Here is a 13176-nt window from a genome sequence, read left to right as displayed (position 1 = left end):
GCATCGCCAGTAACTAGACTGAGTTGGTGCTTTCTAGTGACCATTTTTAAATGCTAAAATTTGCTCTCTTTAAGCTACTCTGGATCGATAGCTTAGATACCACTTAGCTGAATACACCCCATCCATCAATGAGCCTCCACCCTTAAGGTTACCCAGCACAGATCTGGTAATAAGGGATGACCACGTGCACATGGAAACCTTTACATTTGCAACTCCTCACAACCTCCCTGTGAAGTGGGTACTATTATTATCTCCCTTCCACAGATAAGCACAGACTCAGTGAGGTCACACGCTTGCCCAGATCCCACAAAGGCAAAGCCAGGACTTGACCCCAGGTGGATCTTGCTACCCGGCCCTTGTGCTGCACCACTTCACAATGCCAGAAATACATGGTCACCAATCTCCACCCTGCTTTTATTGCCACTGAAAGAAAAATACCTCTTATTTTCTGCAAAACAGTGTATTCTGATGACATTTGAACTTCTGAAGAAGCTATATGTGAGTTGTTAACCCAGAATTTTTCTTCACAGTAACACACACACATACTCACACTTGTGAATTAGGCAGTGCTCGAAGTACTGATGCTTTATGTAGATTATTTCATTTAGTTTCCATAAAAATCAATGAAGAAGATGCTGCTGTCTTCAAATGACCATAGAGGTCAAAGGGGTGAGAGTCTCAGTTGGTAGCAGAACCAGCAAGTGCCCAGCTGAGCTTTGGACAGGCCATGTGGTGCCAGAGTCCACCAGGCAGCCACCTCTAAGCTGTGGTCCTCTTGGCAGCTGGTTTTCAATCTTCATATTAAATAGATCTTGGACAAAGTTGCATATTGAGGAAAGAAATTTTGAAGGGAGGGTGAGTGGCGTGAAAAGAAATATGTTCATTTGGATTGAAAAAGACATACCAAAAATGGGAAGAAAGTGACTTTCGCTCTTGTTTTGTTTCTGATGATGCGAAGAAAGAGGAGATAAACTGAAATTAAGAACCATTTCAAGGGTTCGTAAAAAAAAGGAGAAAGGGAACCCCAAAGCAACACAATTCTATGGTATTTTTTTTAACATTTAAAAAAAAACAACTACCAGACTGTTTTCAAAAGTGGTTTTACCATTTAACATCCCCACCAGTATTCCAGTTTCTCTACCACTTTACCCACTCCATAGATCATTCTAATAGGTGAATACCATTTCCAATTTACAGTGTTGTTTTAATTTACATTTTCCCGGTGATAAGCCACATGGAACATCTTTTCAGGTACTCATTTTCCATGACTGTACCTTCTTATTGAAGCATCTGTTCAAATCATTTGTCCTTTTTTAAAAGTATGCTGTTGCTTGCTTCCCTGCCACACCCCCAGTGTTGGGGCTGGAACTCGGGACCTCACACACCTACCACTGCGCCACATACACCCCCAGCCTGTTGCTTGCTTTCTTATTAACAAATGTTCAAACTTACAGCCATTCTACTCTTCATTATTTGCTCAATAGAAATGAAAACCTATGTCCACATGATGTCCACAATTGTTCATTTCTGCCCTATCTTAACCATAGTGATAGTGTCATCGCTATAAACTTAGGTCATTATTTATCAAAGCATACACTTCAAATATGTGCAGTCTATGGTGTGACAATAAGAGCTCAATAAAAGAATTAATCTTGAAGAAATTCGAACGATGTAGAGAAGTTTTGAATAATACTTTCATTTCAGTAGCTAAAGATCTTTTCACTTTGCAAAAGTGTTGGTACTTAAAGTACTTTAAAGGAAAGGTAAAACCAATGAGTTCCCTTTAAGGAAAAATGAGTAATAGAAGAAAATTTCATGTCTTTTAAATCTTTCTAATTTTTCATGGAATGAAACTTGCAATTAAAAAAGGGAAATGCTTCTGCAGAATTTAATCCAAAGAGCATTATTTTGCAGATAAGTGTCCTTAAAATTATTTAAATGTGGTATCCATTTTGGGGGGAAAAATGCCTATGAAACAGAGTGTTTAGTCATACCACGTTAAAAAAAAAAAAACTAACTCCAGCTTCTATCTCTCATGTCACAAATAGTCCTTTTCTGAATACTTAGCATCCACCTCTTCTTAATACTTAGAACTTATATACTTAGAACATTATCTTTATACATTTTCTCAAATAATTGTCATTTACAGAAGAAAAAAATAATCACGTGCATGCTTGGGTAATAAGATGTCTTGTCATTTTGGAAACATCAGCAGTTACCCTGAGATAGCAATCCATGTGGTAATGATGCCTCATGAGTTTTCAGAGTTCATTCCCGACCCTATAGACCTGCATCTAATAAGGGAAAATAAACACCTTCTAAATAACACTCTCGATTTTTTCCAAGATGTACGAGGAAGAGAAAACACCATTCAATGGAGTTAGGAATGACACCAGAGTAGAAGAATTTGTATTTCTGGGTCTTACTCAGTCCCAAGACCTGAGTGTGGTCTTATTTATTATTCTGTGCTTTGTGTACATGACAACTCTGCTGGGAAACCTCCTTATCATGGTCACTGTGTCCTGCGAGTCTCGCCTTCACACCCCTATGTACTTGCTGCTCCGCAACCTAGCCATCCTTGATATCTGCTTCTCCTCCATCACTGCTCCTAAGGTCTTGGTGGACCTTCTGTCAAGGAAGAAGACCATTTCCTATGTAGGCTGCATGACACAGATGTTCTTCTTCCACCTCCTTGGTGGGGCAGACATCTTCTCTCTCTCTGTCATGGCGTTTGATCGCTACATGGCCATCTCCAAGCCCCTGCACTACGTGACCATCATGAGTAGGGAGAGATGCACTGCCCTCATCATGGCCTCCTGGGTGGGGGGCTTTGTCCACTCCATCGTGCAGATCTCCCTCTTGCTCCCACTCCCCTTCTGTGGACCCAATGTCCTTGACACCTTCTACTGCGATGTCCCCCAGGTCCTGAAACTTGCCTGCACGGATACCTTCACTCTAGAGCTCCTGATGATTTCCAACAATGGCCTGGTCACTACCCTGTGGTTTATCTTCCTGCTTGTGTCCTACACAGTCATCCTGATGATGCTGAGGTCCCAGGCAGGGGAGGGCAGGAGGAAGGCCATCTCCACCTGCACAGCCCACATCACCGTGGTGACCTTGCATTTTGTGCCCTGCATCTATGTCTATGCCCGGCCCTTCACTGCCCTTCCCACAGATAAGGCCATCTCTGTCACCTTCACTGTCATCTCCCCTCTGCTGAACCCCTTGATCTACACTCTGAGGAACCATGAGATGAAGTCAGCCATGGGGAGACTGAAGAGAAGACTTCTGCCTTCAGAAAGAGGGGAGTAGAGGAAGAATCCCAACTCTTTATCACCAAGGAGTCCTTTGCTTGTGTTTTCCATGGATTTGTATGTGCAAATGCACACCCAACTAACCAACTACCATTCTAGGTAGCCATTTATTTTCCTATTTAAATTAATTGGTAAAAAAAAAAATAATAATAAATAAATTAATTAATTAATTGGTAACAACCCAAGCTTCTGTTCAGCATTACGTTACTAGTGTTAAAGGATTGAGCTGATTAATATATTTCCAATCAAAGTCAAAGTAACAATATGTCAATCAAAATGACTGCATGATCTAGTTCAACTCCTTCTTCAGAAGATAAAGTAATAAAAGCCCAGATAGAAAAGATGATTCGTTCAAGACCTTAAATCAAGTTAATTACAGAGATGTCATTGTCTCATACCACATGAATGTCATTTCTTACACTATTGGATCTGTCTGTATCAAGCTGTGATCATGTTGTAGCAGGACTCATGATCAGCATCTCTGAAGTACACATATATGGGTATGGATGGCCTATCACAGATTGACAAATTTGTCTCTCCTTAGTTAAACTCTCCAGAACATAACATTGCCTTCCTGGATTCCTATCAAGAATGAAGAAGCTTGGGAGGATTTATCATAATGGCCTAAAGAGATTTGTCTTAACACAGAAGAGACATGCCTGATGCACTTTATTGTGATGAGTTTAAACTAAGGCGGAAACCCAAAGACCCCACCCATGGTGCATTCCATCTCTACTATGCAAGGACTGATCTGCAGCCTTATTAGCATCCATCTCAATTCAGCTTCACCATTCACATTTCCTCCCTCTGGAGAAAAAGTAGAAATGTTAAAGAAGATAATACTCTGAGCAGTCTATTTTTCAAATGTTGGTATCTGTGAATAGGTCCTAAAGCCTAGTGTTATTTGCTACTGAAAGTGGCAAAGACTGGCAGTTGAAAGCTCTACCTTCAGAGTTATACAGACCTGAATCCAAATCTCTCTCTGTCTCCCATCAGCTGTAAGACCTTGAGCAAATCATTTCATCTCTCTTCATGATTCATTTATACAAAGGTACTTAAAATATCCATCTCATGGAGCTAAGTTAAAACGGCATAGTATATATGAAACATAAACTATCTGGCAGATAGTAAATGCTTAGTGAAAGGCGAATGTCACTATTAATATCACCTGATTGCTTTACCCCACTCTTCTGTCCCCTATATGACCCACACTCATTATTTTTAAAAAGTGAGGGAGTAGAAAACATGGGCATGTACAATGAATTCAAAGCATCTATCATCTTAAAATTTCTAGCTTCCTATCATTAAAGCATGACAATAGATTTGCTTGTTATTTATTAAAGCTCAAAAACCACCCTGAAGCTAAAGAGAGATATAGTGCAGGACAGTTTCAGATGCAAAGGCGACAATGGGTCAAAGATAAACCCTGGCTTTGAGAGCAGTTGTAAGGAATCAGACCAAGAAGACAGGACAGTAGGGATGGAAGAAAGACCCAAGGAAAGTTAGCAAAGCATAGGGTGCTGAAGAACTCATCACTTGTGTCCCTCCTTGGCCCTGGTGTGGCCCCATAAGCCTTCACGGAGCCTCTGAGCAACAATCTCAAATACTTGCCACTTCCTGCCCCCTAATCAACTCTAATTTTCACTATCAACTTACCTCCCCATACATAGAAATTCTAAGAGCAATTCACACTTGCCACCTCATTAATCATGGAGTCCTGCTGCCCTGACCCAAGTAGCTCTGGTCTCAGACTCTTGGTTTTTCCTTATGAAAAATGCACACCAAAAATCACTTAAGAGCCCATTTCAAACAAAGGTTCTCTTTCTTTCCTATTTCTTGTGATTCCCTCAAATTATGTTTTTTATCTCTGTGTCAGAATCAAATGACGCCAAAGATCTATAAAGTATGAGTCACTATATCTCCAATGCATAACTCCAAGGGGGCAAAAACCCTGGAACCCTTGTCAAGTCATTGTCCCTCATGACTTCCTGAAAGCATGTCTAAACACACACATAAAGGGGAACGTAATTGCTTCTGATCACACAAGCATTTGTCTGTATAACACAAAATCACTATTTGGGCTGAATTTTTTCCCCAGTTAAATCAGGTTTTTTTTTTTTTTTTTAACAGCTCTATTGAGGTATAATTGACAAATAAAAATCATATATATTTATAGTGTACATTATGTTTTGATACATGTATACCTAATGAAATTATGTATGTAGCTCTGCTGCTGAGAACCATAGAATAGCCAAGTGAATCTACACTCACACATGACTTTCAAACAATCCTTTGGTACATACGTGTGTCTCTGAATCAAATGTGCTAATGATAAGAATCTCTGAGTACTCATGAAAAAGCAGCATAGATTTTTTACGAAGTAATAAAGTTGATGAAATATCAAGAGTTATCCCCATGCTTCCTCCCTAGATTCTAAGTGGATCATAGATAGCAAAGATGTAAATGAAAACAAATGCTTGAGGGCAGGGTGCATGGTGCTCTAAAAAGAAACGTCGTCCAGCCTCTGAGAGCTGCCCTAGCAGTAGCCACTGAGCGTTCATTTTTCCACTGCTACCCTTTCGTTCAGGGTAGTTCATTTCCCAACTGACATCAGGCCTTTAAAGTGACTTTGGTAAAGAGGAAGACAGCACAGACCCTGGTGTCATTTAATACGACACTTTCTTCCGGAGTCAAAGAAGAAAACGCACGTTAAGCTTTCTCCAGGGGAAAGGATGTGCCCTGAATGTGCATGTATTCACCTTCCTCTTGCATGTGCTGCTCGCATGTATGTGCAAGATGGGACAGAGAGGAGGTGATAGAGGGGGAGCAGGGGAGGAAGAGGGAGAGAGAGAGAGAGAGAGAGATCTTGGCAACATTTTAACGACTCCCCCAGGAACTCCACCATATTGGCCAACTCAGACTCCACATTCATCCCCGACTGTATTCCCTTTGCTAATTCCTATATCAGGCTGTGGCTGAGGGACTAATACAGGTGTCCAAGGCACTGTAGAGCAGAACAGAAGAGTGAGAACAGTGATTCCCTAAGGTTGCTTTTTCCCATCTGAAGGAAGAAGATAACAGAGCCACTAGCCTTGAGGTAGGCTTTACTTTAAACACAGGATTCCACTAGCCTGCACTTCTAAGATGCAATGCAAGCATTATAAGCCAATTGATTCCCCACTTGGAGATTAAGCCAACAGCTAGTGTTAGTGTGCTTGAAGTTCTGAAACTGAAAAGTTGTTAGTGTTGCTTTTTTTAAAAAAATACTGTGAGTGTGTAGAATACTCCTGTCAAATCCAAGGATCTCAATGAAGCAAAGAAAAGCAGCTGTCTTTCAGTAATGGGAAGAGGAAAAGTGTAGCTTGCAAAACAAGTAAGAAGGTCAGTGGGCTCCAGGGGGTGTAGCTGCATCTTACTGGGCAGGATATTAAAGTTTAGAGTGTTTCAAGGGTAACTGTGAAAGTGCTAATATTTCAGCTCTCAGGAAGGTGACTCCTTGGCAAAACAGAATTTAGGGTGGTGGTTCCTGAACTCAGTCTATACAATCTGACCACCTTGATTCTTTGACTGGGAAAGGAAGCTTGGGGGCTTTGAGAAGATGTATTAATGACAAGCTTCTCTGTGTCTTTACATGCCACTGAACATGAATAATGCTTTTAAAACTTTTAGGGATTCCATCAAGAGTAGAGGCACATGCAAGATGTGGGGTACCCTAGAAAGTAATGATGTAGACCATGAGTCAGTCTTGCTCCATGGGATCCTAGGGTAAAGGGGAACATTTAGTGTTCAGATTCTGTCCAAGATAAGCTTGTTTCCAAAGTATGGTTCCTAGGAGTGATTTTTAAGAAATTCTGATGACCTTTATTTTGACCTTGCCAAGACACATGAAATTGTGTTTCTTTATCCACTCCCTTACCCCTCTTTCTGTTGTGCTTGTATTTAAATACAATGTGCATAGTCCTATACCTTCAAAGTATCCTCTGCAAAAAGACACCACCATTCAAAGGAACCCACCAGATCTATTATTTGCAAGGGGATTCACGTGTGAGGTGATGTTACTCAGAATTCATGTCTGTACCTTGCCCTGGGAATATTATGTGGTTGCTGCAGGTTATTTATGAAGGTCCCTATAGACTGGAAAGTCTGATTTTTTGGACTCCACGTTTATTCAAGTACTAAAAAGTCACTCTGACATCCACTCCTGCTAAGTCATTGCCTGCCATTCCTCTCACACACCACTTGCCAGCCTCTATCACCATCTTACACAAAATATGACTTTAATTTGATTTACAAAGAATTTTCCTGAACGTCTTCTTTTACATCATTTTCTGGGAATGGTTGATCATCACTGGAAAGGATAGTTACAGAAGTTAAGAGCTTTAGTCTTTGAAATAAGACAAATCTTGGCTTGAAATAAAACTCTACCAACTGTAATAACTTGATTATGTTACTTATTTTTCTGTGTCTCAGTTCCCTCACCTATATACCAGAATAATAATATCTATTTCATATAAATATTATAGACTAAAAAAAAAAACAAAAAAAAATATATTATAGACTTTTTTTGAATGACAAGAAAAAAGATGCAATGGGTGCAGCACCTAAGAATCACTATACAAACGTTTGCTAAAAGCAAGCAAAAAATTTGCAAAGTAGAATTCCTTTATTCTGTCCACAGTCTATGATGTTTGAAAATTGCATAAACCTCCTAGAGCTTAATATCCAAATAACAGCGTTTCTTATTGAGGATTAGGATGTATTTTCTTTCTGTAAAAGTTTATAATATAAATACCTACATTTACAACTGCATACAAAAGTAAAATTAAGATATATTTATAAATAGGTGTATGAGTACAAATACTCTGATTATTTCCTTTTGCCCTGAGCAAAAAAGAAAAATATTTCCAGAAAAGAGAGAGCATTTTCCATTTACCCTGAAGTGTTGGGAACCACGGGGTCAATAGCAAGATGAGCTGCATTCAGATGAGACCTGGCCTGTGTAAGGAAAGACTCACTCACCTGGGCCTGGGAGAGTCACTGTGCCTCTTAGCACACTGTGCATGCGGGAGGTCTTTGATTATGTTGGAGATAAATTATAGTAATGAATGTTGAAGGTGACTCTAAGTTATGCTTTTCGAACCTCATGAGTTTGCTACGAGCTCAAGGAGTAACTTATCCAAGGTCACACCAGCTAGAAGTGGAGAAACCTAAAGGCATAAACGTTCCAGATGATCTAGGTGTATGTGTCCAAAATGCATGTGGGGGACATGATATGACTCAGAAAAGCTGCTGATGACATGGGGCTTAGAAACATCATAGGCCCAAATAGGAGAACTGTCTTCATGTACTTCAAACGCTTCCCCCACCTTCTCTTCTGCCAGTTCCGCAGGCTGCAACACTCTTACTGCCTGGGCTGTTCACTTCTTAAGGAAGGACCTACATTCGAGTCCCCTTTCCTTGAAAAGAACCGTTCAGTGTCATGGAAATGGTGAATAGAGGAAGGAAATGAAGACGAAGAGATAATAGGGAAAATAAAAGAAGAGCTGGAGAGAGGGAGAGAACATGCAATCCAAGAAACTCCTGGGCTTGCCACCATGGCTTCTGAACAGATTTCAAAACCATCGACCTGGGCTGGGGATATGATTCAGTTGGTAGAGTGACTGCCTCACAAAGCCATCGACCTGTCATTCCAACATCCAAAAGATTCTAGAGCGAACGGCTGTCCTTCATGAAAAGAGGTCTGTACGTTCCAGATAAACCAAAGCTTCCTTTGGGGTGCTTCCTGCACTTCCCAGCTGGGGTAAGTACAGTGTGGGGGTCTCTTACTTTAAAGACCCTGGAGACCTGAAATCTTGTATGATGGTGATTCCAAACAAGAATTCTTGCCACCAGTGATAATAATGGAAATGTTGTTGACATTACCACAAAGGACAGGGACACGAGACGCTTCTAACCAAATACCAATGCAACGAGAAAAGGGGGCTCTGTTTGTGTCAGTGGAAAGGAAGGTGCTCCTTGGGGAAATGTAGTATTTTAAGGATCATTTCACCCCTTAAGATTTAAAGGGCACCAGGCATTGTGGCGCATACCTACAATCCTAGCGGCTCCAGAGGTGGAGGCAGGAAGATTGCGAGAGCAAAGCCAGCCTCAGCAATTTCGTGAGACCCCGTTTCTAAAATAAAAAAGAAAAAGGGCTGGGGATGTGGCTCAGTGGTAAAGCACCCCAGGTGGTTAGAGGAACAAGGACGTAGCTCAGTGGTGGAGCCTTTGCCTAGCACATGTGAAGTCCACCTTTCCAACCCCAGTACCACAAAGAAAAAGGAATTAGAAGAGTAACATGAAAAGAAATAGAGGAATTAAAATCAGAATCAGAAATGGAACTCCACATGGAGGGCAGATCAACTACTGAGTTTGGGAAGACCTAAAGAAGTAAGTGGAAAATTGAAAGGTAACGGTCAGACTACTGCTAGTGAAGCCTGTCACTATGTAACTATAAAAGAAGCTGTTATAAAATTGGGTGGTCCATTCCGTTTTGCTGTACATGAGATCGACTCTTCAGACATGATATTAAAGTGTTATGAAGGAATTTCCATGGATTTATTACTTTGAACTTCATCCTGAAATATACTGACGTACAGGAAAATGTATATAAGCGTAGAACACGATGAGTGTTCACACAGGCTGAATGTGCCTTTGCAACAAGCACCAGAACCTCATCAGCACCACAGAAACCTCCTCAGACTCCCCTCAATTCTGCACATGTGAGCAAAGTAAGAGTGTGTTCCCTCTGGAGTATGGGTGCTCTGGCACAATGTGATGTTTGTGAGACTCGACTCATATATATTCTCACGTAGAGCATGAGTCACTCTGTTTATAGCCTTGTGTGACTTGGCCCTATTTATATTTTCTATCGTTAATGGATTTTTATGTCCTTTCCCAGTTTGAGGGGATTATGAACCGTGGCTCTGTGAAGACTCTTGGATGAAAAGAGGTCTGTACATTCCAGATAAACCAAAGCTTCCTTTGGGGTGCTTCCTGCACTTCCGAGCTGTGGTAAGCACAGTGTGGGGGACTCTTACTTTAAAGATCCTGGAGACCTGAAACCTAATGATGGTGATTCCAAACAAGAATTCTTGCCGCCACTGTTGTCTTGGAAGCCATGTGTACATATTCCCTAGGAGAAGAAATATCCTTAGGAGAGATACAGATATAGAAATAGACCTTTAGGAAATGTGCATCTATGTCTAATTACATATACAGCTTTAACGGAAAACACAAACAGCAAAGCGGTTGTGCCAGTTTTACACACCCACCATCTGTGTACCAGACTTCTAACTGCTGCACCCTTCACCATGGCTTTGGGGTTTTTTTCTCTTTTTCCAACGTAACCTTTCTGGGTGTGCATATATAGCACTTGATTCCTGTTGTTTTAATTTGCATTTCCTTGCAAACAAATAAAGTGGAATTGGAATTTAGACATCCTGTTTTGCAAAATATTGATTTCTATCTTTTGCCGTTTGGGATTGGGGTCATCTGGCTTTTTTTTAACTGACTTGTAGTTCTTTATATATTCTGAACGTGACTCTTTTCTTGTATAATGTAAATGTCTTCTTTTTTCAGGAAACCTTTGAACTGCTTTAATGAAGCCTTCTGAACAAAAATTGTTAAGGTGGTCAAATTTATGCTTGCTCTTTCCTTGTATAGGTGTCTGATTTTATAGCAAAATCTTTGGTGACTTCGATGACAGAATCTGTTGGCTTAGATGACTGAGTCAAAATTCTGGGTAATTACTCAACTAATGGCAACAGCCTGAATGGTAGGCATGGTGCATACATAGAAAAAAAAATGTCCCCTAAATCTAAACCACACTTTAGGTGAAAAGGTGACACTAGTTTTCAGACCCTATTTTTAATAAGTGTGCTGTTATTTCTTTCATAGATGAACTTGAAAAAGGATCTGTGATTCAATGGATTCGGGAAATTACACCAGAGTGAAAGAATTTATCTTTCTGGGAATTACTCAGTCCAGAGAGCTGAGCTGGGTCTTGTTCTTCTTCTTGTTTCTAGTGTACATGACAACACTCATGGGCAACCTCCTCATCATGGTCACGGTCACCTGTGAATCCCATCTTCACACTCCCATGTACTTCCTGCTCCGCAATCTCTCTATTCTTGACATCTGCTTCTCCTCCATCACTGCGCCTAAGGCTCTGATAGATCTTCTGTCAGAGAGAAAGGCCATCTCCTTTGGTGGCTGCGTTACCCAGATGTTCTTCTTCCACCTCCTAGGGGGAGCGGATGTGTTCTCCCTCTCTGTCATGGCGTTTGATCGCTACGTAGCCATCTCCAAGCCCCTGCACTACATGACCATCATGAGTAGGGGGAGGTGCACCGCCCTCATTGTGGCCTCCTGGGTGGGGGGCTTCGTCCACTCCATCGTGCAGATCTCCCTCTTGCTCCCACTCCCCTTCTGTGGACCCAATGTCCTTGACACTTTCTACTGCGATGTCCCCCAGGTCCTGAAACTTGCCTGCACGGATACCTTCACTCTGGAGCTCCTGATGATTTCCAACAATGGACTCGTCAGCTGGTTTATATTCTTCTTCCTTCTCATATCTTACACGGTCATCCTGCTGATGCTGAGGTCTCATGCTGGAGAGGGCAGGAGGAAAGCCATCTCCACCTGCACCTCCCACATCACCGTGGTGACCCTGCATTTTGTGCCCTGCATCTATGTCTATGCCCGGCCCTTCACTGCCCTCCCCACAGACATTGCCATTTCCGTCACCTTCACTGTTATCTCCCCTCTGCTCAATCCTATGATCTACACTCTGAGGAACCAGGAAATGAAGTCAGCCATGAGGAAACTAAAGAAACAACTAGGGCCTTTGGAAAGGACTTAAATCCAATGAGAGTGAATGAGATAGCACCAAAATTTAAAGATAGACATGAGATTTTCACATTCTCAGAAGGGAAGAAATCACTTTCATGTCGAAATCGAAGGATTGATTCCATTATTAACACTAAAAAAGAAAGGAGTGTCTTCTCTCATGGTTGACCTTTCCTATACCTATTCTATTTCCACCACTCAAAAATGTTCTAAATTAACTTCCATTGCTAGACACACTGCCCCGAGCATTAAAATCTAATACATACATTTGTGTTCAGCTGGATCCAACTGCAGACACCAAATCTCTGTGCACAGCGTGGCTCCACCCCTACCAGTTCCCACACCCTCCATACTTTCTGCAATAATACCCTTTTCTACCTCTCTGTAGACTTTAGCTCAAGCAAGATCTTTGCAACTGAGCAGAATTTTAAGTGGCCAAAGACCTGCACAATCAGAGTGTGTGTACCCAAGGTTAGAACCCCCAACAATGGCAGCAACCCAGCAAAAGTTGCCTGTGCTACACAAGCAAAAAACTGCGTCCAACACAGTGAAGGAAGAAAGCTGAATTCGGAGCGGCACTGTTAGATTTATTTCCCTTTCAACATAACATCAAATAATTATTGACTTTCATTCATATTTTTCTTCAGGTAGAGGCATTTTCTTAGAGAACCACTAGTATGATATTAAACTGATTCTAGCTTAACCTAGATAGGTTATGTATATGATCCTACAACGGTGAGTGAAATAGATAGATGATAGATAGATAGATAGATAGATAGATAGATAGATAGATAGATAGATAGATAGATGACTTTAAATTTCCACAGTATTTTGCATAAGCAAACAAAATTCATCTTTGTGTGCAAACTGGCTAGGTTTAGGGGAGATCCTATCATTCTGAACTTCTGAAGAATTCAAAGATTCAAGTTGTTTCAGCTTAGTTTCTTTATCATGGTTGACACCACAGTAAACA

The 13176-nt window shown here is 41.1% G+C and overlaps 1 protein-coding gene across 1 annotated transcript; it reads left to right on the top strand.

Moving 5' to 3' along the window:
- Nucleotides 1-2346: 2346 nt before the first annotated feature.
- LOC306639662 (olfactory receptor 4D9) lies at nucleotides 2347-12216 on the top strand (the record flags this gene model as incomplete). Its single annotated transcript, XM_079103444.1, has 2 exons — nucleotides 2347-2695; nucleotides 11603-12216. The coding sequence occupies 2 exons, from the start codon at nucleotides 2347-2349 to the stop codon at nucleotides 12214-12216; spliced, it is 963 nt and encodes a 320-aa protein (XP_078959570.1).
- Between the last annotated feature and the right edge of the window lie 960 nt (nucleotides 12217-13176).

This window comes from Sciurus vulgaris (genome assembly GCF_902686455.1).
Source record: "Sciurus vulgaris genome assembly, chromosome: 11".
NCBI lineage: Eukaryota > Metazoa > Chordata > Mammalia > Rodentia > Sciuridae > Sciurus > Sciurus vulgaris.
The sequence above is the reverse complement of the archived record's forward strand: the minus strand, read 5'-3'. Positions and strand labels throughout refer to the sequence as shown.